We start from the raw sequence: 27842 nt of genomic DNA, 5'->3' as shown, positions 1-27842 counted from the left end.
CAGTTTCACAGGTAAATGTAAATAGTGCAAGTAACCAGGAAAGGAATTTAGAAGGATTATGGAATTTCATTTGACCCTAATTGTTAGTGTTTCCAAGGGGCAAACTTTATAGTAATGAAACTTATTAGCAATTTGCAGTTGGTTCTGTGGTTTTGCAGGTATTACGTTTTTCCTGTGAGTGAAATAATCATCTGATGTGTTATCAGAAGTTAAATACACTTAATTCTTGGGCTTTAGTTGAGTAAAATTTGATTATATGCTTTGTGGAATGTAAATGTTCAGGTTTGCAGTGGAAGAACCGATGAGTATTTGAGTACAGCTGTCAATTAGCACTAACCTGTCGAGTAGGTTGATGAGGAGAGGCTAATGATCCTGCTGTATTTTCTCCCAGTGCAGTCATCATCTGCTTCCATTGCTTGCAAACCAGTTAATATGTGTTGTATAGATGGAATTCAGCCACAGGTTTTTGTTGGTGTTGAGTTTGTCCAGTCAGAATGGTGGAAGCAAAAGAAATGAAATGTGGAGAGCATTCATTGAGCAAAAGTCTGAAACTTGGGTAAAGTTGCAGGAGGAGTGTGCAGAATTTGGTTTACTGTTTAAAAATCTTTCTGGGTTGCTCAAATCATATTGATTAAATGATAAACAAAGTACTTTCTTGAAATCTCACAGTTACTGGCATAAACTCCCCGACTGAATTATGTGGCAAACAGAATACTATAAGGGATAATGTCTTTACCAGTTACAGTTATATCTTTTTTTAAGGATTTCTTATTAAAAATTTCATCTCAGAGTTTTCTCAGAAGATAAACTAGACTCGACAAAGAAGTTAATGCAAAAATAAGCTATTGCAGTGGCATCAATGAGCAGATACAATAAGCAAATAAGCAATTTGCAGATAGAGAGTCAACATCCCATGAAATGTTTATAAAGGTAATATTTAAGATCTCATAAAATCAAATTGTATTCAGATACAATAACAAAAGTCAGTAATAAAACAGTGGTGAATCAGTCCTAGAGATTATCATGAAGCAAAAGGCTCTATTCAATTTCAGGGGTTTTCTTTAGTGCTAAGCATACTATATGTTTTTATGTCATCTCCACCCAATCTTTGCTCACCCAGTTGCTCATGTTTAGAGTGCACACATCCAAATCAAACTGCTGGAGGCATGTGTTTTTTGATGCAATATAATTTAATTGTTAAGAAAGTCTTTTAGGATTCACGGTGCTGAGCATTTTTAGGATTTTTGTCCTTGAGGAAACAAGCTATTCTAAAATGAGGCTACTGTTCTTAATTTTCTTCCCCTGTGTCCATCAATCTATTACAGAAAGAAAGTTGATGTATTTAACTTTTATCCTTTTTTTTTATTTTAATAGTTGTCTGCTAAATGACGATTTGTCCCAGTATCTTTGTGCAAATCAAAAATAAGCTGATGCTCACTTCTGGCACATCAAGATCAGTTTATCTAAGTTTGCTAGGGCTGGAATTCATTAGGACAGACATTTGAAATAGCCAGCTTATCCTTGATAGCCCTTTTTCTTAAAGGAAAGACACTCCTGGGACTGCAGCTACCCTCTCAGTGAAGGGTGGTGCAAGCTTGGGCCAGTTTTTGAGGAAGTAGATAGGAGAGGGGACAGTGCCTGATTTTTACCACATTTGCAGGAGGATCCTTTGTTGCCTTTAATGCCTGTTTCTAGTTCTGATTTTGCATGCTTGTGCTGCAGCCTTCTGCTAATTCTTAGGAACCTGACCTAATTTTCACCTTGCTTTTTGTTTGAGGGCAGTGTTTGAGGGCTAAGCTTTTGACTGAGCTTAGCTAATCTCTCCTACTCCAGTTTATCCCCACCATGGTTGTGCCCATTCCCTGATAGGAGAACTTTCACTTTTTTTTTTCTGAACTGCACCCTCCTTCCATTTTCTTTTCCCTACCAGCCCAGCCTTCCAGGACACCTTAGTTAGCTTTAATACAGATATATGAATGTAATAATCTCTCTGTCTGTCCCAGCTGTTCTCCATTGTTTCCTTCTTATGGCTTTTGCTCTATCTGACTGGAGTTTACTCTGTCTCCACCCTGACAGACCAGATTTTATCAGTTGTTCTTTGTAGACTATTCCAGAGATGGAAAAGATGTATAATTTGTAGATAAAATAAAAAATGTCACCTAGCATTTATGTGTTCCTTCAGAAGAGCTGCACCCCTTTTATGTTACTATTCCAGTCATGTGAATTAATCTGTTAAATATTGGCTACAATGTGGTTTCAATAAAAAATATATGTTATTGTGATAACTGTCTGAACATTTTCAGTCTGATTTTAAGGCTTTGGTGAGTAAGTATATCCTTATTGTGAAACCTTAGTTGTCTAAGCTGAAGTATGATAAGAAGATGATGGAGGAGCTGTCATGACTTGGGAGAGGGATCTGGGTGCCTTATTGGGCACAGCCTCACATGGTGTAGGCACATTGGGCAACTGACTTGTGGGGTACAAAAATCAGGTCCCATTTCTTCATTTCCTTATGTAAGTTTCTCTAAAAATAATTGTTTAATACTTGCCGCGGGTGTCTGTTGTTTGCTATTTGTTCAGTGTTTTTGTGGGTGTAGCAGACTTTGTGTTGATAAAGAATAATTTGATTTTTGAAGGTGATTCCATATAACGTGTTTATTTGAGGTGGTTACTGAAGAGTCCCACTGTTACCATAATGGAAAGTGTATTAAACTTCATTTTAAACATATATGATAGAAAGGTAGATAAGCATTTGAAACATTAGAGTTAAACATTTCCTCACTTCTTCACAATCTTTACTCATTCTTTATTTTGAAGAGAACTGTCAATCTTGCATCTTTTAACTTAAATGTAACCCATGTACACTCCAGTGTACACTTATTTTTTCTGGAATAATTTTATATGGCAATGTGAAATGAACTTCTGTTATATTGGACAGTGTAGAATCCAAGAATCTGTGCAAGGCACCATATGATTCTCAGGGGTTTTTATTTTGTGTTTATCATATTGGAAAAGATTGTTGTCTCATCAAGACTTCTCATTTATTGATAGCAGACACATCAGTATTGGCAGCTCAGTTTTTTTTCCCCTTTTTATTAGAAAAACCTTACTGCATTTATTGAGTAGAGAAAAAAATATTTTCTTTTTTATATGGGTACACAATTCTCATCGCAGGAGATAACACTGTGGTTTGGGGTAGTTTTTTTAAGCTTCACTGTGTTTTTACAGTTGTGTGATTACCTAGGCCAGTGGGTTAATAGTTAAAATAGCCATTTTATGCATTTCTTTATTATTTTCAAAAACTAGAGAACACCTTTTTTTTTTTTATCTTGTTGTAATTGGTAACTTTACCAATAGTACTTTTCAATACTTTCTTCTTTACCTTTTGAAAAAGTCCAATTTTGTGTATGTTGTTAACCATACACCTTCAGTATACGGTATTTAATTTAATATTATTTTGGTACTTTTGATCCTTACATGGAAGGCTTTGAAAATGTCTTTGGTTCACACACCTAATGCTTTATGAGGCAAACAAATAAGTAATGCAAGCTTTGTAGTCAGTGTGCTACATAATGACCTAGTCATAATTTTTGAGTTGACGGTCAGCACATATTAAATCAGATCATCTCTTTGAAACAGTTGTATTTCTTAAGCTGCATTTGACAGTTCATAATCTTATCTGTGAGAATTCCTTTCTTCCTTCATCCTGTCTCAAAAACAATATCCATGCAATTGAACTTTTGGTAGAAGTCAAGGTCACAGCTTTGGAATAAAGTTATATAAGGGAATTGCCTGTCTTTGTGTTGAAAAGGTGAGTAAATCAGAAGTACTGATATGGTAATCTAAATCTACAGTGTGTTCTCTTGCATTTTATAGAAACAAAATGATAAGAAGTTTTCTTGACTTTTAAAAACTGTTCTTACTGAGACTTTCTTGAGAAAGTCTTAACCTATATGGATTTAACTCTGCACTTAAAAAAAACTTTAAAAAAATCAGGAATGGCAGTAAATTATAACATCCATCCATCTATCTCTCTATCTATCTATAGATTGCAGATCACACAACTTTTCAGAAATGACAGGAGTTAGGAGCCCGAGGGCCTTCCTGAGGAAAGAGGTGTGCTTGGAGTTGAGTGAGGGGCTGCTGGACACTCCCAGCCTCTCAGGCTACAATTCTCCTTCAGATTCTTTGTTCTTTTTCTGTGTTTCATCCTTTTCGCTGCTGGGTCATTTTGAACTGTGGGCAAAATTATTTTCAAACGTTACTCTTGTTCAATTCCCTCTTACCCCATTTTTTTTTTAATACACATCAATGAGATCTGCTGATGTTAGGTGAAGAGCCAGTAAAATAAAAATCAAAGTTACTTCCAAGGATCCTCTTCTTCGTTATTTGTTGATTCAAACTTTCCAACTTAATCAATATCTCCTTTATTCCTTGTTCCAGTCACCTTATAGGCCTGAGTGAAGGCAGTGGTTTTCGTAGTTTCTAGTATGTTGTTGCTAAATTCTTCATTAAATGAAGAACTGACATATTACACACACCATCCCCAAACTTCCTCATTAGTGTGACCCTGATCTACTGAAGACTAGTGTTACCTTCAGGGATTTTTTTCTTTGGGGGGCTGTGGAGAAATATAATAAATTGCCTTTTTTTTTTTTTTTTCTGAAATGAATTATACATTATTCTGAGTAAGTGAAAACCATGGATGAAATATTGGCATTTAATAATGTAATGCCAGAACCTCCTGGCATAAAGTTTCATAGCTAGACCAATATTTAAGCTGTTGAGCAACATTATTGCTCTACTAAACCTCCTCACTTTGCCCATCTCTCTGCAAGACCTACTATTGCCTCAGGCTGTAAATGGAAGATGAGGTTTTATTGTAAGTCTCCTGGATTAGGTACACAGGAACCACACTGGCTGACGTTGGCTTTGATATATATGAGCAAAAGTTTATATAGTCATTTTTGCTGTTTCTATTCTAAAAGTTAATTAACTGATAAGATATAACCCTGGAGCGTGGGCCTTCAAATAGGACAAGACAAAGTTTTAAAGAGAAATTGAGACAAAGGTCTGATGCGACGAATGATCTCGGAAAGGCAAAATACCAGTGCAGTAGCTCAGGGAACCTCCCAGTTCTGTAGAGCTGTACAGTCTGAATTTATTTGGCCCTGCCATGTCAAACTTGCTCATAGACACAAATTGCTATGGGTTCTTGCTATGCTGTATTTACACTTTGATTATAGCAACAGCAAGACTTAGTCTCCCAAGTACAGCACATTTGTATGAAAAGTTCCCTTTCCTTTGGGCTTCTGATGAATTAAAAAGCTGCTATTTACTGTTTCTTTGAAATACACACTTAAAATTCCAAATATCAGTTCTCGCCTCTGAAAAGGGAATGTGATGTGAATCTTGATGAATCTTCAAAGTATTGAGTTGCTTCTGCATTGAATTTTATTTCCAAATAACTTATTCTAAAATGGAAGAATTACCACTTTGGGAAATTTTGGAAGTCCCTCTGGTTATGTCCTCTTGGTTTTAAGGGACATGGTAGTGCTGGGCATAATTGGACACAGACTTTGTTCCCTCTTCAGGGAAGAAAGGGTCAGATATTCATCCAGGTTTTGTGTCACTGAGGCAGCCTCAGGTCTGAGTTACTGATGTGCTCCTTAATGATGCTCTCCATGGCTGGGTCCTGCCTCTCCAGAGGTGAGCACAGCTCCTGATGCTCTGTGTGGACACTGAGGACTTCCCAGGGGAATGGGGGATATTTCTGCCTTTACAGGAAGAGGAAGCTGATGGTAAATGAGCCAGGAGAGGCATGTGAACTAAATGGTGGGTCCACTGCTGCTGCACTGGCAGAGTATGAACAGCCACCTCCATTTCTATGAAATTTTATTCCAAGTCAATTTCCAGAGATGACCTTCCCCTGCTTTAAGTGCTCCTCAATTTAAACCTTTGATGTTGTAATGACAGTTGGCAGAAACCTTCTGCATCCAGAAAGATTCATGCACGGAGCAATTTTATGGGAGAAACGGCTCTGAGCTCCAGCAAAGATGAACAAAACTTCACAGGTGAAAAGAGGGTATAAGATGAGAATCAAACTGATAATTTTATTATAGCCAAGATTAAAATGGTTTTTACTGAAAAGACTGTAATAAAAGGAAATGTAGTGCAGTGTCCTAGTCAGCTCTACCCTGGGGTTGGCTAGAATGAAGCACATGAAGATTAGCTAAAAATACTAACAATATTCTAGTAGGGTGGAAAGCATTTCTAGGTCTGATGCAATTTAGTTGCTGTTGTATTAATTTGTTTTTATTGCATTGGATTGCTTTTTTCAGTTAAATAAATCATAAATTATGTGATCTGAACCAATGGTAAAGAAACCACAAAAAAGAATTTTTTGTGTCCAAATATTGTATCTGTTATAGATGAATGATCCTGTTGTGATCAGTCAGTGTTTGGATTGTGTAATTGCTTTAGAAACAAATGTTTGCAAACAAATGCTTCATTCACAGAAGAATCATTAAAAAGAAAGTGTAATAGGATCTATTTTCCTATTGAAATAAATGTGAGTTTTCCCATTGTTTCAGCAGGAATGCAATCTGCTTTATAAACCCCTCTCAATTATAACAATTTAGTACAAACTTAAGATAAGTAGCAGCAGCTAAATAAGAAATGTTTCTTTTTTTTCTGCCTGTAAGAAAGGAAAAGAAGATCACTGTATGGAAAACACAACATCCTGTAAGATATCTACCTTTGCATCTTCTCTGATCTTCTGCTTTGTTTTTAAGAGACTAGAAAGAGAAAGCAAATAGTCCCTTAAGATCTGCTAGCTTCAAAAGGAGAGTAAAAAGGAACATACTAGCAGTGAGAACGGTCTGAACAGAAAATCCAAGGAAAGATGGGTGTAATTATTTTTATTATTCTAAAGAGGAAAATCTATTGGATCTGCTTCACTCACACACACAAAAAAAGTTCATTTAGCATGACCCAGGGGAAATACCACTTATACTTACGGGAATCAGCGTCTTTCCTATGCTCAGATTAGAAATATACCCTTCACTGTCTTGGACTGTTGGTCTCTTTTGGCAAATTTGGATGTCTTTTTTTTGGGGTTGTTTGTCTTTTTTTTTTTTCCCTCCAAAGAAAGGATGCCCTGAGGTGGGGTTTCTGTAAAACACTTTTTCCCTGCACAGTAGGAATATTTAGGAAGAAGTATAAAAAGCCTTTCCGGGTGTATAATTTATACATTATGTGTACATGTATGGAACTCCCACACATCAGAGTGTGACTTTGCTCTTACTGGGATTCCAATCTGCCTACCTAGTTTTCCCACTGGGTAAATCTCCTGAAAGGCCTCAAACATTTAATTTTTCAGGGTTGTGGGTGGGAAATTTTTCACAATCTCTTTCTGCCTCTCTCACCTTTAATCTAAGTACAGTGTCTTTACTGTACTTCGACAGTGCTGACCCTTCAATCTCAAGTCCAGCACCTTTATTTTCTCTCATGAGGTGGACAATATTATATGATGGCTGAAAGATACTTAATTTAGATAACATGAATTATTTGAGCATGTATTTCTGTTAGCTTCAGTCAAAGTAATTTTAGTTGTTTTATCAGTTTCAGGCTGGAGATGAGTAGCCAGACTTCAGACCTCAAAGCATTTAGTATTCTTATCTGTTCTTTAGAAAAGTGATAGTTGAAGTGAAAAGTTTTATGCAGGACCATATCTGCAAAATCCATTGGTACTTAAGAGAACTTTGAGAGCAGTTTCTGTGAGAGGAATATAGATGAGGATGAGTTGAAAAGTTGTTGAAGGGCCGATGTATGTCTGCAGTACTGGTCCCTGAGAAGGGGTCAAGGGCAGTGAGAGTTTCGAATACCAAAATGAGAAGAGCCAGAGCTAGGGATTGGGGAGCTGAGGTGAAAGGGTAAATGCAGGTCTGTAGGTGTTACCTTGGACCACAATGTTTTAAATATACTCTTGGGACAGTTGTGAATATCTTGGTATGTTAGTGTTATGTTCTGCATTTAGTACCTGTGCTTTGCTGTGAAGGGAGAGATGGAGTAAACTGGCAGAGTGTCTGCCTTCCAGGGCAAGATTCCACATGTATTCTCCTAATCCCACATAAACCAATTTTTTGAATGCCTTATTACCTGAAAATTGATACAAGTGGATAATTTTAAATTTTATCAAAACCAATGCCAAAACAATTCAAACTGAAATGGACAAGTTTACAGAGCTGTCTTCTGAGACTTCCCAAGGCTGGGTTTGCCGTGGGAGTCAGCTGCAGTGTTGAGCTCTCTGCTGCCACTGTGGGAGATGACCATGGGGGGCTACCAAAAACTGGATCTGGCTGGAATAAAACAGGTTGCATGAGATTCTAAGTTCCTCCAGCTGCCATTAAAAACCATGTCCAGGGAATGTATAACTGAGGAAGAGCTTTCAAAAGAAAGTCAGTGCTTGCTAAATCAGCGATTTTCCGACTTGAGTTACTAGAAGTACTGTAAATGTTGGTTTTGTTTTCCATTTCCTCTCTCTTGTGTTATGTGGCATGCTTCATTCTCTGTATTTACTGTCATCTCAATGTGTGTATTTATAACAGGATGTCTTAGTTTTATTTTCAAGTGTGCAATAAATAATTTATCTTAAATATAACTTGATGATAGGAGCTACAAAGAAATTGAACTCGAGTAATTTTAGTAATTGTGGGCCACAGAAAGCGGAAAAATATAAGCATATTTTTGTATTTTATGTTCTCTGAAAGGAGCATAATTTCTATCATTAATCATCTTATGCACTTCCATTGATTTTCTTTTTAATAGAAAATGAAAGTAAAGCCATTCAAAACCTACAATAATGTTAGGAAAAAAAGGGAAAAATTGTGAAAGATTCTATAGACTGATTGCATAATGTAAAAGCACTCAGATTGCAGTTATTCTCTGGCCAGAGTAAATTTGAAACATTAAAAACTCATATTGTTTTGTCTTTCTGGCCAGGCAGAGTGTGAACCCCTTAGAATAAGAAAACCCTTGTATGAAAACAGTGCTCAACATTAATGTATCAATCCTGTATTCTGCATTCACTGTGTGGGTGTGAGGAGGAATGGGCTTTATAGCAATGTATTTTTCTCCTGCTTCTCCTCAAACAGTGGTTCAGTTCACAGATGAGGAAGAATGAAACATCAAGTCACACAGCTTGGCAAAACTGACCTGTGCAGCTCAGCTCCTGCAGCAGTTCTAGTCCTGTATTCCAAACCAAATGATCGGTCACCTCATCCATAAGTATCAAAGAAAAGTTGCACTTTAAGGAGTTATTTTAGATGGAACAGAGAGAAGTGAGTCCAGCTGAAGGCATTAAGTGGCAGAGGCTGCACTGGAGGTGGCCCCAAGAGACCAGTAGCTGGGACTGCTTCTGAGGCTTCTGTACCTACATGAAACTTTTCTTTCTCCATGTCCTTGTCTTATTGTGGAAAGGCTGCGGGGAAAAACTAACCTAAAGAGCAGCTAAAACGTGGACCTTTAACTTCAGAAGGATCTTCACAGTTGTGCATGCTTTTTTTCCTTCACTTCTATCCCGGACTTCTACCCTTTCCCCTGTTACAATTTCTTCTCTGTGCTAATGCTCTGCACTTAACTTTTCTGCCCACTTCTCCCACCCCTTTTCATGCAAATCATTTCAGTTACTTTCCTTTATCTATTCAGCTGGTATTTACCATCTTTATTGCATCCCAACCTCATCTTGGGCTCCTCTTGTTTGTTTATAGAGCAGGTTGGTGGGGATCTGTGTTTATTCAGTGCTCTGTTTGCTTGGTGGCTTTTGTTAGCCCTTTAGCACTACTGTCAATATCATTAATAATTACAAAATGCGAAACCAATGACCTCAGAGGCAGTTTTCCTCATGCATAACTGGTTGTTCCAGCTCTTTCTCAACTATTTTTACTAGATTTGTGTCTGTGATGTCCTTCCTGGAATAATTTGTTCTTTTCTTCAGATTTACTTTCAGCGTTTATCTTACGGTTTGCTTCTGTAAGTCCAGACATTGGACACATTTCCGTGCAGGGAGTGCTGCTGCATCCAAGGGCTGGAGTTGAGTGTATATTTATGTCCTTATAGACTCAGGGCCTTAGAATTAAACCTGAGTGTCAGCAGAACCTTATGTTACGTCTTCTGTTACGTCTGCTTCTGGTCTCCTATAATTAGGGTTGTGTTAACATACCAAGAAAAACCTAAATGTTCCACCTGGGATTTTGAAGCAACTCATTGTAACTGTAAAGGAGCGTCAGTATAGAAAATAAATGAGGTCACTCTGAGTTATGAGACTATTCTTATAGTTAGCAAGTCTGGACTCTTAAATTATTTCCTTTTTTTTTGAACGTATTACCCCTTAACTTCTTTTTCACTTATAGTTAGTAATATGTGTAAGAAATTATACGTTATTATATTGGGATACCTAGAATAATTATGCAACACAAAATGAGATTTATTCTGAACAATGAGAAGGAAAAAAAGCTATATTAAAATAATTTCTTCAACTTTACGTACTGGCTTTGATTTTTCACACATACTTGGAATTTCAAGCCAGGGAAGATTGTTACCTTGTTGTGTCTACAGCTCTTGGATGTTAGAGCTCTTGTCTAACCTCATAGCTTATCCTGTTTTTCCTGTACTAATTACAGCCATTTGATTTGCACTACTGCATAGCTTTAGTTTCTTTGGCCTTCCCAGAATTATCAGTCATTGTTTTCTGATGTTCTAATGACATTTAATTCCAGAGTTTTGAAAACACTAATTTAGTTTTCACAAATTGAAAGTGCCACAGTACAAGATAATTTTACTGCTTCGCATTTGATACTCTCACTCTTTAGCTTTTTTACCCTTTGGAATCTGTTGAAATGCATTTTTAAAGGAGAATTGATTGTAACTTTGGTAAATGAATATGATTGCAGCGGCTGTCTGTAATTGGATTTTTACTTAAGAGGAACTATATTTATGTTATCTTTCCTTATTGGATGCAACACTGTGCCTATAATGTTTCATTTTCAATACACTTCTTTTTACCAGGACCATCTCTAGTGCTCTTCTAAGTCAGGCCTGTGCACCTGAGGGCACCTGAGTTATCCCAGTTTGATGCTGACATTCCTCTTTGGTGATGATGGAAGGAAGGATGCCTTCAGCACCTCTGCAATTTGACAGCCTACAAACATTTGATTTCACCATCTAAAAGTTTATAGAACAAGTGTCTGCTATTTACTTTCAATTTGAGAGAAATGTAGTTAAAGAATATAGCTTCCATATGCTTCTGCGTGCCATATGCCGAGGTGCTGGGATACAGACATGCTCTTGTGGGTGGAAATATAAAACCAGAAGACAGAGACTGTCACACTGAATATCCTGTTACCAGTCCTTGTTCAGTCTCCCAACAGGACCCTGTAGCAGCAGAAAGGGAAACTTCCTCCCCAAGCTGTACGTTTAACACTTGACTGATGCCTTGAAGCAAAGCAGTTGCATCTGCAGTATTTTCATTGCTCATATTAATTGCTGAGTTAGGTTGGCACCTTCACAGATGTATCCACATGGTCTGTTAAACAATTCCAGCCCTTCCCTGCAAAAAAGTTATTTTCTTTTAGCCTCTTAAACCTACCTACCTTTCAATTTAATTCATGATCTTGTGTTTATCATTACAAGAGAAGGTGTACATTTTTTATTATTATTTTTATGCCAGCAGCTCTTTTTATATCAACAGGACTGCATCAAAATGTCATCTCACAGTTTGGCCCCAAGTATTTAATTCCAGTTTGGTGGTGTTGATTGGTGGTAATAAAAAAGAATAGCGGGAGTTGAAAAGGAAATCCTACATTTCCCCACATTGTGGGAATCAATATTATAATTTGAAAGCCTTTATCTGGCAGTGTCCTGTTATTAGCTGTTTTATGCATATGTTTGTGTCCATTTTAAATGCTGCAGAGATGGTAGAAATCACACATTATGTCTAGGAGGGATTTATTACTCTGATTTTTTTTTTTTCTCAGTACACAGGGCTGCAAATGGACTGCATTTACTCTCCAGTGGTATCCCCCTTAAAAAAACAAAACAGATGTTGACATAGCAGAAATGGCTTTGCGGTATGAGTTTATTTAAAACCATTGCGACAGAACTGAGGATTAAGGGGAAATATTTTTTATGCAACATAAACCACATATGAGCCAAACCAATCAGTAGTTTGAAACCACTGAGGATAAGTAATTTTACTTTCCTGGAGGTTCACTGAAAACAAATTTCTCTCATTCTCTTTCCAGAAGTGCCTGTATATGAAAATATTTTTCTCTTAGAAGTTAAAGCTAACTAAATTGGGAAGTAAGTTTGCAGCAGGCAGAAACAAGGGGAATAGTTCCCAACTGAACCACTGGAATGGCCCTGTCATCTCTGCTGCTTCCTTCCTGCCCCTTCTCAATCCATTAAAATGCCCTAAATGGGCTTTTGTTTTATTATTTAATTTATTTTAGCAGTTCATGCTGCTCACCTCAAGCGTGGTTGTAAGCTTGTAGCAGAAATGCTGCTATCGCTTATGAGTGACATGCTGCAAAGATAAGGCCCATTAAGCTCATGCTTTTGAAGATAATTCAGTTCAGGCTGAAGAAGTCATGCACTGGCATAGTTTCGAAGACGTTCGCAGGCTCTTGAGTGGAAATGAATTGCCTCCTAATATGACTGAAATGCCCTGTGTTGCTTCTGAGGAGGTGTGGGGTATGTAAGGGTACCAGATGCTTGTGGCTGGCATTTAATGGTGTTATGTGAAATGAGGAGTGCCTGCTCTCCCCACAAAGTGACATGGATGCAGGTCAGGTCACCACAGAGGTGCCCACCAGCTCGGTAATAACACTGATGGCCTTGGGAAGTGCAGAAGTTCAGGAGTGTGGGAAGCAAGTGAAGTGTTTGCTCTCCAGAGCCAGTATTTTAGGCATCAAGAAAAGTTTTTTGGATTCCTTGCTCTCTGGCTGCTGCCTTCTCGCTGTCACAGAGGCTTTGTTGCTCTGTCGGGAATGACTGGATGGAGTTACATGATCCGCACTTAAAAAATTCCTTAAGTAGAGAAGAAAAGCAGTTCTGTATTTTCAACCACCTGCCCATCCCTAATCACATCACAGGAGATCCTCCTTTATGTCATATGTCTCTTACTAGACTATCCATTATATTTGCTTTTCAACTCTTTCTTGTCTCCATGCTTATACATCTATAATGCACTATATTATTTGCTGTTTTAATTCAACTTTGCTCTACCCATGTGTCTGTTGTCACCAATTTCTTTAAACTCTGTGATCTCTGGCAAAGATTTGCCCTCATCCTATATGTCCTGATATATCCATCTATTTTAGCATCCAAATAGGCTCAGCGAATTCAGTGAATTATTTGTATGCTGAAAACCATGAAAAATAATTTTTTTATTTGCTATACAATCACAAGTCTGGCTGCATGGGGTTGGCAGTGCAGGGTGGTGTTCGTGTCCCTGCCAACAGCTGCAGAGATGCTGAGAAGATGGTTTGCATATCCTTGGCCAGACTTCACGTGGACACGTCTGTGTTGCCAAATCTATAGTGTCCTTGCTGAAGGTAATGAGGCTACACAGACCTTGGGCATCAGAGTCTATTACTTGTTTAACCTTCCTGAAGAGGGCAATTACACCACGTCCCCGTACAGAGCCCTGACCCCTGTCCTTGCCCTCCTGTAATTGAGAAGGGGAACGGCTCCAAGTCTGACTGCTGGAGTTGGGAGCTAGGGAGGGTCATGGGATTGAAAGTGAAAGGCAAGGATCAGCAGTTTAGAGGTAGTTATTAATATGCTGATTTGCTGTCACTTGAGTCTAAAGAGACTTTTAACAATTACTTGCCTTTTGCATGCTCTTCAAAATGCTGATTTTTTTTCCACAGAAATCTAATTACATTTTAATAGGATGGTTTTTTATTTCCAGATGGTTGCCAACCCACCCCTTGCTCCCATACAATACTGTAGTTAAAACCCCAAAATCATGTGTATTCATTGCAGAGTTACACCCCAGTAAGTCCTTTAACTGTAAGAAAACAGTTCTTTTTCCCTTTCTCTTCATGCACTCATAGTCACATTAAGTGCTGGCAACAAGGAAAACTATATGCAGCCTCAGAAACCTGAATTATTGAGCAGTCGTCATAAAGTAATATCACAGGTTGTTAAAGTTAAATATTAAAATCTGGATTAAATAATTTCATCTTCAGTGCCTTTATGATACAATGTGTGGACTTACCTGAAATCAGAGAGCCCGACATGACTAAAGTATTGTGGCCAAATTCAGTTCCTTACTCTGTCCCTGAGTTCATTACTTTAATCAAGTCATGACCTTCCTTTGCTTTGTTTAACCTACCCTGTAGGGTATAAATAGCCTATAATCTTGGAGATTTTGTGAGAACTAATTATTATTAATGAAATTAAACACTCCATGATGTGCAGGCTATTTTTATTTATTATAGTTACTTATTATAAATTCACTGAAACTTTAGCAACTTTTGTCCTAGGCTTCCTTTGACTCAAATTTATACATTAAATCCTTTTTTTCTCCGTCATGGTTATACAGTGCCAATATCCACCCTGAAAAATTAATCATTACAGTCACAAAAAGGACAATGGACAGAGAATGGGAGAGTGGAAGAGGTAGCACAATATTTAGGGAGCTCAGTTTGGAGAGGCCAGACCTTGTATTTACACCTTGCTGCAAGAAGCATTTAGCTGTAGTTTCTGCTGCTCAGTCATTCCCTTAAGCTGAAATATGGAAAAGATGACAGTTTTAGAGAAGGAAGCTTTCTTTTATAGTTTTTAATTTTTTTTTTCTTACTTTGAAGCAGTTTCAGTTCCATGAGTAGCATGTGCATCAGAGCTTGTGAATCCTGGCTTCAACCAAATATGTTTTCTGGCACATAACCACAGTATTACATGTTTTGTTGCTTGGTTGTACAATGTGTCATTGGTTAAACTGTTGCCACAACCCTTAAAATGACCGTCTCCTTGAAAATACTGAATTTATATCACCACTCTAATAACGCACTGCTCAAATAAGAAAGTGTCTTTACGGTTTTGTGGAGCTCCTAGCACATCTTTGAGTGACCCGTGAATAATGACTAAAAACAGATCAGCTTTATTCTGTTAATCCAGGAGAGTGAATCTCACACAGAACACAGGGACTGACTGCACAGGGTATGATACAATATATACAAGAACATAAAGATATCTGTGCCTTTCCTTTCAGCTGTCACGTGCCTGTCGGAGCAGGATGGCCCTGCCGATGTCGGTGACTGTGTGCGGTGGGCAGGAGCGATGCCATCCCCTGTCCAGGAGTGCCTCATTCCCTGCAAAGATGACTGCACATTTACCCCCTGGTCCAAATTTACAGCCTGCTCATCTGACTGTGAAACAACTAGAAGCAGGAGACGGTCACTCACAGGTGATATATTTTATAATGTTTATCTGATGGTGATACTTGTGATTAATGCTCTCAGGTGTTGTTCGACTGATGGTGGGGTTGTGGGAAAACCCAGAGTAGTTATCACCCTTAATTGATTTTTGATAGTGGTCATTGCCTGCCTTATGCACATACATTTTGGTATGAGAATATTGCAGGAAAACTCACTGGTGGAAAGCTGGTTTTAGACATAAACCAAATGAAATAGTGACCACTCTTTGTGCAATTGTGACCTATTAATCTGGGAAACATGCAGCAAACACCTATACAAGAGTACAAATCAGTGTCATTTTCTGTTTAAGACTGTTGAAATCTGAAGGAGGTTTAAAACTGGCTGTTTTGTGCTCAGCAGTGTTCCATAGTTCAACAGGGCAAATTAATACCATGAGTAAAGAAAAAACAGTACCATTTAGAACAGTTTTGTTCAAAATTTTCTATGTATTCATTATACTCACCAGTTCAAACCATTTCATGGAGCAGTCTCCCATACTTGCTGTCGTGGTTTGTTATTATGTTATTTGAATGCTGACCAAACTGAAAAGCTTTAAAACTCCTTAACATTAATAGCTTGGAACTGCTTGTTTTGCTGAGAGTTGTCTTCCCCCACGTATATTGTTAAATCAAGTGAAAACGAATTATAATGTTCTTAGAAGGTTTACAAAAAATTTGGCTGTTATTGTTACCCTCAACACTCACACCTTTTCATGTTTCTCTGTTGTGTTTGAGAGCTGGCTTGAGTTTGCTCCGTTAATAGAGGTGAAACTTCAAAGATTTCTACTCTGGAATAGAATGTTAACGTTGCTGTAAGAACATCTGCTGGGATAAAGCCTTGGGAACCGAGTGGCAGCAAAATATGGTGGCCACCACTGCTCCTTTTTCTATACTCCCCTTGTCCTTGCTTGCATGGATGTCTTGTTATTTGGTGTGTTACTGCTGGAGTGTTCCAAGTTTTTAGTACCTAACAATTACAGCATACATATATAATGGCTTCAAGCTGCCATTCTTCAGCGTGGCTCATTAAAGGATAAAGATTTCTCTTTTACATAAAAACCAGTATTATATAATGCTCTGTTGTTTCTGGCAAAGAGTGTATTCTAAAATGTTCTCTGTGTCAATGCCTGTGTGTTTGTAGTAGGAGAAGTCTTTGATCCCTGGCAGAATAATAGGTGCCTGATGTAATAGAAAATATTTAAGAATTAAGTGGATACTTACTTCCAGGTAGTTTTAAATCTGAATTTGATTTATGAACATCTGTGCAAGTTACAAAACAGTATGATCCTGTCTATTCCCTTCCTTACTCTGTTCTGTATCAGACATAGATTTGCTCAAGTAAGTGGACCAGAAATAGTTTCTAGCACTCAGGTTTTCTGACTTGTCTCCTCACCTTCACTGCTCTTGTGCCCACACACCACCAGTCTGTCCCCATACAACCTTGCTGGGTTCCATTTCTCCTGCTGGGATGGAGCTTGTGGTCTCAGCCTGTGCCCAGCAAAGGTGTCCTGAAAAGGGAGTGGTGAACATGCAGTTGGTGTCCTGGGTGGGGACAGCACAACACCCCAGAAAACAGCAAGGGAGGACAAAATCCAGTGTCAGGGTAGGTTTGACCACATTTCAGAAGGGGAAGTCGATGAGGTTAGTGCTGACTTGTATTTGCATAAAACCTTTGTGAAAATTGGAGGTAGCCAAAAGTCTTGAAAAGGTGTGATCCACACGAAATCTGTCCAAAGATTTAAGGAAAGTGCTATTTTAGGAAGTGTTTTGTGATGTTAGAAGAGTCCTTTATTCATTTGCATTTCACCTCTCTAAGCATGCATGAATTGTACCTCTTGTTCATCACTGTGTGTGTCTATGCTCAAGTGAATGCTTTGGCTTCATTATGAGAGTTCATTAACAGTGTCATTTAGTGGGAATCTGCTAATTGTTCGCTAAGTATTTGCTTGCCCTCCACTCAGTTCTTAATAGTATTACTCATTTTACCTTGTAAGTCATCATCGACTCTACATATAAAATTAGTCATTACTTTAGAAGTGAAAGACTTATTACAGAACATATCGAAATTCTAAGTCATTATGATGAAAACACGGTTTTTAGGTGAGTCTTCAGATAATTAATACAGTGAATTCACTGTATTGTGTGTACAAAGCATTTTCTGTATTTTTAATGTTTTCTGTAATTCTTACGTACAGTATGCACTACCTGATAATACTTAATGTATATAACGTTTGTTAGTGTTCAGAAATGTGATTTAAAAAAAGAAAATACTATCTAATTGAAGGGTTTCTGTCCTCAAAAATTTTGGAGATGGTATTTTTAAGAGTAATTTTTAAAGCAGCCTGTGAAGATGATAAAAATATCACCACCAATAATTCTAAAACTATTTCTTTGTGAGGAGTATGAGATCAGTGTCACTTTTGCCCTCAAATTAGGGCTTTCATAACGACTTCTTTAGAGGGAAGATTCAGCAAAGCAGGTGGTAGGGCAAGTTGGAAGAGTCGTATAAGTGTGAGATTATTAACATCCTTACCTGAGTCTGATGTGCTTCGTGCCATGATGACAAAACAATGGCAAATCCTGAATTCCCATGTTTACTTATATAATGGAGAACATACAACTGCACATATAGGCTGAGTTTGTGGCCACTGTCAGCTCGTCAAACATAAAATGCTGGAGATGCCACTAGAGAGCTCCCAATCTGTTTAAAGCCTTTTAAAAGACTTTCTTTGAAGTCTGAGGAGTTGTACCTGAATTTGCTCATAAATACCTATATAAAAATGTACACGGATGTTTATGTAAAAAACCATAAAGATGCTGGCACTGTTTGGTTTCTTTGTGTTTAGTATCCCTCCGTGCTGGCAAATTTTACATTCTGCAGAACTCTGGCAGTACAGTTTTGAAAGAGCTGGGGCTTGAAGGACAGTGATATGAAGGGTCTGCAGCCGTGGCCTTTACTTTGGAGGTACATATTTGTATGCAAATGGGTAGTGATGAGACCCAGCTTGTGTGTGTTGAAATTACTCTTGGTTCCAGACTATAAAGAGGGTTGTTGGGTTATATAACTTTTTTTTGTTTGTTTTTACTATCTTATTTGTGTGCAGTATCAAAGAGAAAACATTTCTTTTGGGATCAAAGCTTTAAAAACCTTCTGCAGAAGTGTTTTTAGCGCATCCAAGATCCCTGAGGAACATTTTGAGGGTGGGATACAGATGCAGTTTGTTACTGAAGATGAACTCTCCCTTCTGTGCAGATGCCAAATGCAGAGACATTCCTGAGCTCAGCCAGCATCGAGATTGCTCCACGGCACATTGGCTGACCTGTGCCAAGGAAAGCATTGATTTTATCTTTAGTGGCTGTATACAGACATTTGTTCCCTGCAGCAGTTGTAGGGATGCAGGGAGCATGGACTCTCTTCTTTGCATTATTTCCTTTTATGCTGAGGACCCCTTCTCATGCCTTGAAGTCCTGCAGGAGCAGGGCATGGGGAGTGCAGTTGCAGAGAGCTGTACCAAAGGTTTATTCAGATGCTGCTGCTTCCTGAAACTATTGAAGGAGCCTTCTTTTAAAACCTGTTGAAGGAATAGACCAAAGGAAAACATAAAAGCAAATGTAACCATTGAAATGCTTTCCAGCCCTAATAATTTACTGAGGATTATCTTCTTCTGTTTTCATCAAAGCACAGTTTGTGTACACAGCACATCTTTAACTAATTTGTAAAGAAACCTCAAAGAGGAAGTTGTGGCTAATGTAGAGTCCTCTGGAAGTTGTCCTGGCAACCATTGATTGTGAGCAAATAGAGACAAAACAATCAATTTATTTCCATCAGATAATTAGAGAAAAACGATATTATATGAAATTGCAAAGCAGTTTTTGGGCACACCATGCCTAGAGTAAGACTTCGTATTTTGCTCCTTGATCTACCCATCAAAACACTATTTCCAAGTTCTCCGGTTGCCCCTGGAGATAAATACGTTGTCCTTGCTCACCAGAGCACAGGCAGCAGCTAATAGATGCTTCAGGAACATTCCTGGATATTAACATTCAGATTGTCTTGTTTCTAATGTGTTGAATTCATGCAAGTATAAATAATATGACGTGTTGTTATCAAGAGTAGCAGCTGTTAAGCTAACAAACAGATTTCTGTGGTTGGAACAGGGCGAAGCAGAAAGCGAGACAAATGCCAGAACACAGAAGTTTATCCTCAAGTTGAAACAGAACCATGCCCTTGCAAGGTGTTTACCTCCCAGCCCCACGGAAATTGGTCTGACTGCATCATCAGAGGAGGCCCATCCGAGCTGCAGCTGGGAATGCCATCCCATGGAGTGTCCAAGGAGTGTGGTGAGGGCATGCGGCTGCGAGCTGTCGCCTGCTACGATGGGAGTGGGACACTCGTGGAACCATCTCGCTGCAGCAGTTCAGGTAAGGAGATTTAAAACAGCTCCCACACGTGTAAATAGCCCTGGTGCTGAGCACTCCATGGCTCACAGGTGGAGCTTGTTGTAGGTGTGACTTGCTGAAGTAGCTCTCACAAGTTTGCCGTGGGTGTTGAACACAGTTCTTCGAATGTCTTCTTATTGCTCTTTAATACTGAGGTTTTCCTCAATATGAGGGTCTGCTGACATTTCTACAATGGAAATGAAGTACAGGAGAGCTAAAGTTGGCTACACTGTCAGAATAGTCAGAATTCAGATAAATTTTATTTATCTGAAAATCCCATAGAAGTATAAGCTTAGGAGAAGGTATATTTCAATCAGCATTTTGTTTGAAGACAGTTCCTACTCCAGCTGTTACTTGTTTAGAAATTTTTATTCCCTTTCACTACATTTGGAGGCTTGTATGGTTGTTTTCAGTGAAGGAATTAGGAATTTTCGTGAGATAATTATATTTAATTACTAAATCGTTGTGATGTCACCTGCTGTCCCTCATACCAAGTGCACATGGCAGGCAGTGGTCTCCTCCTTGCAGTTATGTTCCAATCTTAAGCTGAAATTGATACACAATATGTATTTTCATGTCACTGCTTGCTGGGGTTCTGTCCACCTCTATTTCATGTATAATCAAGTTGCATATATCAAACAGAAAGCGGGCAGAATTAAAAGCAGAGCAAACAGGAGTGTCATTCCATTTGGATATTTTCTTCCAGTTTCTGTGATTTGCAGTTCATTGCAGTCATAGAATGGTTTGGTTGGAAATGACCTTAAAGGTCATCTAATTCCAACCCCTTTACTATGGACAGAGACACCTTTTACTAGCCCAGGTTGCTCCAAGCCCCGTCCAACCTGGTCTTGAACACTTCCAAGGATGGGGCATCCACAGCTTCTCTGGGCAACCTGTGCAAGGGCCTCATCACTCTCACAGGGAAGAATTTCTTCCTAATATCTAATCTAAACCTGCCCTGTGTCATTTTGAAGCCATTCCCCCTTGTCCTGTCACAAGCCTTTTTCTTTGGAGCAGATTCTATACCTGTTCTGCCTCCAAACCACTGCTGCTCTCTGACTTAGAAGGCTTGAGACACCACGCAGTGGGATGTAGTAGGTTGGAAGGCTCCTTATGATAGAAGAGGGAGAAATGATGTCTCAGGACAAGATTAACTAATACAGTCTGAACCATAAATGTTCAGAGAGCAGAGAAGCAGTGGGGCTGCTCTGTGGAGGGTCTTCAGGATGAGGATCAGCAGCCTGAGCTGCGTGTAATAAAAGAAAAAAACCTCCACCCTAATGAAGTGATTCAGTCCTGGAGTGAATTCCTCTCGCAGCTGTTGATGGCAGTTCCAGCTGGCTGCACGGGTTCATAAAGCAGCTTTCCATGGTTTGTGTTTCAACAATGTGCTTTTGTGCCAATTCATTATGCCTCTGTGGCCCATGAAGGAGCAGTGCTATACCTTTCCCCCACATTACTTTTTCTTCTGCAGAAAGGGAGCTGCTGGGTTTTGAAAGGTGGGTTTGCCTGTGGCGTGACTTGCTCTTTTGAGAAACTCTGGGTTTTTATCACTACTAAAAAGGGGAGGTTGTCTGTGCGTGGGGCTTTTCTGAATAACCTTGAAGCCTGTTTTCTGTCAGTGATATTTATGTGGCATTTTTAATGGTCTGGCTTCTCTTAGGGAGGTAGTAGGGAGTGGTAGCTCCAGAGGATTATTGTCGACTTTCTTGCCTTCAGCTTTTTATGTGAGCAGAAATGATTGCAACACCACCCTGGCACAGGGCCCATGTCACAGGACAAAGGGGTGGTCAGTGCTGTACAGCAGAGTCCTCTCGTATGCCCTCCCTCCTGCACTCCATTTACACAGTACTCTGAAGACCCTTAAGTTTGGAAGTGGGATGTAAAGGAAGGGTGAGATGTTTCTACCTTCTGGATACCCTGCTAAGGGTGAACTATTATCTCCAGCCAACCCCTGTTTAATACCTAGGATACGTAAGCTACCCAGTGTTGAACACCTTCTTTTCCCTGCAGCAGCATTCCCTTGGTCTCTAGAAGATGTGGACATTTCAGTGACTTTGGTGCAAAGTGCCTAAAAATGGGCAGAAAGCTCCATAGGCTCCACTTCCATCACTTGGGACCTGCCTTCCAACCAGAGCAGTTATGTCAAGATAAGTCTGATATTTATGGTCTGTAGAGCTGGGAACTTTCAAAATGCACTTCTGAACACATTATTGAATTAGTGATAGAAACAAATCATTATCCAATTAATAATTAGCAGAATGCTTTTCAACCATAATAGAGAAGAGCAATTTACAGAAGTATCCAGAATTACTAAGCCCTGAGAAATTATTCATGACAGTGTTTTTTTTAAGCAGCTCAGTTTGTCTTGTTCACAATTAGTATCAAGTGACCTTTTAACATTTGCTAGCTGACCATGATTATGGCTAATTAAGCCATTTCTTTATATAATGAATGCCGATCATGGTGATATCTGGGCATTGTTCTTGCTTTATGAGATGGAGGGGTAAGTGTGTTCCTCTTTTGTGTCCTTCAGGTCTTCTGACTTCTCTTTGTTTCCTGCTCTTTTCCTTTTGCAGGACAGTGCTTTTCCTTCCTTTCTCTTGAACCAGGACAAAAGGGAAAGTTTTAAGCCTTAGACCTCAGTTCTTCTACAAAAGGTAGAAAGACAGATGTAAGGATGCAAATTGTGCTTGAAGAGTAGATTTAAGTTTGTCCTAGACTTGATAATGTCCTGAGTACATGGTGTGGGACAAAAAAGTGGTATAGAACAGTATTGATCAGTTTGTAGCTTTTCTAGAGAGCAAATTCTGGGCTTTTGCCTTCTCACTGCAGTGATTTTCACTTTCCCTGACTGAAACCTGCTTGTTGAACTTACAGTTCAGTAGGGTTTGGTTCACTTGTGTCAATGTGACCAATTATGTGAGTGTATCAAAGTTGTCAAGTAAATGTACTGAGTTTGAGTCTAATGTAGAGATAAATCACTGCTCAGGGGGGTTTGAGGTCTGAGGCCCTGATCTTACACTGACTTTTGTGTCTGATTCTGCAACTTGAGGGGGGGAAAAAGAATCCCTAACCGAAACCTCAGTTAAAGTCCTTTCATTTGTGTTTGCCAGCAGTCTAGACTCCAACTGTCCTAAGCCTATTATCTGCAAATATATTAACCCTTTAAATATACCTTCTCAACAGGAAATGGATTTTCTCCACATTGGTGTAGTTACCACATGCAGAGTATCCCCTCTGTCCTGATCCTGCACAGCTGAGCAAGGCTTGTGTCATTACTTTGGGTCAACTCTAGTGGGCATACGGGTCATGCCTCGACTAATTCACCTTTCCTCACTGCTATTTAATCTTCTATTAGCTCATGAGAATTTGATATGACAAGCTTAAAAATACAAATTATAGATTTTCTGAATTTTATTCCTTTCTATAGCAAGCCTTTTCTCCAGTATCTAGAAGAAAGTACACTTTTTTTTTCATGACTAGCTTTTGTGATTAGACTGCTGCTTTATTTTAGTGGTGTCATCATTTTCCTTGATCACCCATTCAATAACCTCAAGAAATGAGAGGCCTGCAGTTTCCAGTTGAGCTAGTTATTTTCTCCTGGATTTGGTTCACACTTCTTTTCCTACCTTTATTTTGGAAATGCACTTATGAAATAGTGGATAGAGGTAACTATCTTTAACTACATTACAAAAATGGAATTGACAGTTTGCCTCAATTTCCCTTCCTATCAGAAGACTAGATTATATTGTGTTCAGCTCACTGCTAGTCCAAAGGGTCTCAATTTTCTAACTGGTGTCTGGAGCATCCCCTTTGTACATGAAATTGTCCTTTTAATTGCAGTTCATTCTCTTCTCAATCTGTCATCTGAGTTACTGGTACTATTTTTGAATTTCTGTCTCCTTTGTTTTGAAAGATTTCACGTCGTCCCTTTGCCTCTCTCTCTTGTATTCTGTGCCAACAGGGTTTTTTTAATCTTGGAGGAACATAGGGTGCCTCATCTGTTCCAAATCAAAGGCTGGAGATTTCTGTGCTCTTGCATGGAGGTTCTGCTTTTGATCCGACAGGCAATTTATGGAAAGCAGGAATTTATGAAGAGTGCTTATACTATTCAAATTCTACTGTGCTTGCAATAAGAGGAACCTGGAAGAAAGACACAACAGACAAATAGATCCTGACTTTAAATCACAGAGTGGTTAGCTTCAACCTGCAGTCACCTTAAAAAGCATTAATTATCTCTAAATTTATGAAGGGCGCAGCAGGGATGCTCATACGCCTCCTTATTCTCAACAGTGCCGTTTTCTTGTATGTGTTCCAATTGCTGGTGGACAAATTGAAGACAACTGGGGTGGCTCAGAGAGTTCCTTGGCACCTGCAGATGCAGGGGTGTTGCTTGGTTCCTCTCAGGCAGGTTGATGTAACACTGCAACTGAGGTTGCTGCTGGCAAGGACACTCCTTGAAAATGCCAGTTTTAATCCCACATAGGTGGGATTAGCAAACGGGTGCACCAGGAGGAGTTAAAAAATTTGGTGATGAGAAAACTCCCAGGTTTTGTGTTTGCTGGAGGGATGTTCCCTGCTCCAAGGCACATCAGGGCAGTGTGTGCCAGCAGTGACAGAGCTGCTTCTGTCCTGATCAGCCATGTCCCCAGTGCTGAGGGATTTAGGGCAGTGTGCAAAAGTCATGGATTGGGAATATCAACTCCTGCTGCTGAAAACCAGGCAGTATCAAGTGTCATGAAGTTTGATTTACTGAAATGTCGTCTCAGAGTAATGCTGCATTTCTACCTGGGGTGTTCCTTTGGGGTTTGTGCTCCTGTATGTGGAAATTCTGGCCACCAGCCTGATGGATGCTGCATGACCTACCTGTGACCTGACACAGGGACCTGCTCTGAAACCCTGCAGGATGTTAGTCCCAGCATTTTCATTTTTGGAGAAAATTAGGTGTTTTCAGGTAGTTTTTAATCCCTAGAATCTAATAATTGTTCTGCAAATTTATATTGGTGTAGCTCCAAAATCTGTAAGCAGAGCTTAATAGGTTAAGGAAATGTAGGCCAAGCCTATCCTGGCCTGATAGCAAACCTACTACTACTGCAAGATAGTAATTTTGGGGGAAAAAAAGGTTGAAAACGCAGCATTGAATGGTTATTTTTGAAAGTGTATAATTTCTGGTAATAACTGTGCTACACATTTTTCCATGTCTAGTAAATTGTGTTTTGAAAAATGAAATTGTTGCAGAAATCCCTGATTTTGTTTCGAAAGTCCTCAGAAATAGAAGATTTTATGAACACAAGTTTTCCTCCTTCTGCTTTTGAAAATATTCCAAAGTATTTAATTTAATTCTTGGTCTGAATGAAATTTTATATTGAAATTTCATTTTTTAGTACTATCCATTCATTTCAGAATCCAGCTAGGCCTTGGCTTTCTGTAATCACTGCCCAGTGATAATGAAGACACCCCTGTGTAATCAACACTTCATCACAAATCCAAAACACAACCCCATACCAGCTACTGTGAAGAAAATTAACTCTACCCCAGCCCAAACCAGCACAATCTCTCTCTGTGGCCTTTTTGTTGCATGACTGTATTTTATTAATGGCTCTATTACTAGTAGGACAAACCTTTTCAAAGGCTGCTTCAGGAAAAAGTTTCAGCTAAAAATTCACCTTGTTTTGTGCCCCTCCAATCCCCTGGCATGGGAATTAGGGTAGCTAAAAGGTGTTGCCAGCTGCAGACAGGACTGTCCTACCCTCGAGTCCCCATTTCAGGGCTCTTCAAAGCCATGGCCACCTTTGACTGGTTTCCTGCTCTCTCACAGCAAAATAGCTTCTTAATTTAGCCCTGAAATCCTGGCTGGGTTCTCCTCTGGACTCTCTCTGACATTTCTACATGTCTCCTTGGGTATGTGGTGACACTTTTAATTACAGCTGTGGCTGCCAGGGGAGCTGTAAGCACAGACACAGAGCCCAGGACAGACCTGCCCTCCATTTCTTGTTTGACTACAGGATTTTTGCATATTGCTCTCATAACAGTGCTCAAAGAACATTGATTTATTCCGTATCTTTTCCTTTCTTTTTTTTTTTTTTTCCCCAAATCTGTTTACCATAAGAAAACTTGGCCGTGTTTCTTCCTTTAGGGATGTTAAAAGACTTATCAAATGAAATTGGATCACAGGACAAGTGCTTAGACATTGAGTTCTCTGTGTTTTCCTGGCAACAGTATCAAAGATAAACAGCCATCAAAAAAGTTATTTCTGAATGGGTCAAACTGGCTACCAAAGAAGCTTATTTAAAGCAAGGTAGGACTTCCCCTGAGGCATTAGTACGTAGAAATGCACATTCTTCTAGGTCTTTATCTTCTTACAGAAAGGAAACATGCATCTTACAGGGAAACATTTAGAGAATTGGCTATTTGAGCAGCATCCTCTGTAAGTGCTGCATTTAGTCATAGTGATGTCTCTTGTTATTCCTCGGCTTTAAGTACAAATCTTTATTGCTTATCTTTTTGCCCAAATTTCTTTTATACTTTTTGCTGCATTCCATAAAATGACCCTTTTGAAGAGGCAACGGTACCAGATTGTGTGAAGGAATGGTTTTTTACTAACCTCAAACAGACTTTCTCTTGTTTGACACTCACCCTTAGCCTCCTCTTGCTGGACCACCTCTGCCCACCCTTGCTCATGTTCATTCCCTTTGCTTTCTATTATTAGGCTCAGTCAGTTTTTGACAGATTGATTAAAGCTCTTCCATGGGAGTTGGGAATGTTTCTAGTGTAGAAATTGTAACTCAGTGTAGAAATAGTCTATGGGAGGTTTAGGAGAGCTGTGAGAACAAGTTAATGCAGTGGGTGATCTCCTGCCCTGACTCCTGCAGTGGGCTATGGAAAGAGAATTTCTTTGAAATGTGGCCCATCTCTTCTGCCTTAATAACACATTTGTCACAAATACAACCTGTTATGAAGCAAGGCTCTAATAAAATGTTACCATACAAAGATAGAATTAACATTTTTCTCTCCCCATGTGTCATTCCATTTAATATGTTATATTGGAAGTATGAAGTAATAACCTTTTAGCCTAGTCCTGTTCATGAATTATGTACTCTGGTCTTAAGACCTCCACACTTCTACTGCTCATGGAGAGCTTCGTGATCCTTTTGAGATGTGTAGCTGTACTGGGAAGTGACATGTACTGGTGGTAATTCACAGGATTCCTTTCATGTCTTCCATGGGTTTTTTGCAATGTTTTTTAACCTGTTTGAGTGACTTTCAGTCAAATAAATGGATGACAAATCATTTTTGAGAGGGAAGTGACAGTTCCATGTCTTTACCCCTGAGTAGAGCTGGGTAGGTGTTGTAGTGCACAGCAGTGAGCTTTGAAGGTTTTCATGTCTTGCCATATCCTGAAGATTTTTGGAAGCAACTTCTCTTGTGTTTCTACTTGTATGGGACACAGATCCTATAAAAATAAGAATTCCATGTTTTGGACACAGGGCAATGTCTGAATAAAATGAGCAGTGATGAGTTTGATGGAGCACTTTATAAAGAAGTAGAATTAGCATGGCAGGGGTAGATGGGCACACAATGGACAGCTCTGTAAGCTGCCTCATGTAGTCTGCTTGATCACAGAGTTTGGGAGACCAACGGAGAAATACAGCGACAAGTGAATTTAGAAGATGTGAGGAAATGAGCCTGAGCTAGGAAATATAAGTGAAATTAAACCTCAGCTCAGTCTGCTCTAAGGATTATCCCAGTGATATTGATGAGTAACTGAGCATTTGTCCTACCTTACTCCATGCCTGGGTCCGAGATATACTTTGATAGCTCTCTGTTCCTCCAAGGTTTGCAAATGAGGATGGTGCAAATTAAATTACTGAGAGCCTGGTTTGCAAATCTTCTAATATTCCTTGCTACAGACAGAGAT

General features: G+C 39.1%; 1 protein-coding gene across 4 annotated transcripts in view; it reads left to right on the top strand.

Moving 5' to 3' along the window:
- The window catches only part of THSD7B (thrombospondin type 1 domain containing 7B), a 308502-nt gene that overhangs the window by 193156 nt on the left and 87504 nt on the right, over positions 1–27842 (top strand). For all 4 annotated transcript variants that reach the window (XM_027656313.1, XM_027656314.1, XM_027656315.1 and 1 more), the window contains 2 exons: positions 15278–15472; positions 19640–19903. In XM_027656313.1, coding sequence (XP_027512114.1) covers positions 15278–15472; positions 19640–19903 — 459 coding nt within the window. The remainder of the gene's footprint in view (positions 1–15277; positions 15473–19639; positions 19904–27842) is intronic.

The sequence above is a fragment of the Corapipo altera genome, unplaced genomic scaffold (assembly GCF_003945725.1).
Source record: "Corapipo altera isolate COAL_440 unplaced genomic scaffold, ASM394572v1 68, whole genome shotgun sequence".
NCBI classification, from domain to species: domain Eukaryota; kingdom Metazoa; phylum Chordata; class Aves; order Passeriformes; family Pipridae; genus Corapipo; species Corapipo altera.
This window is presented reverse-complemented; position numbering and strand designations above follow the sequence as displayed.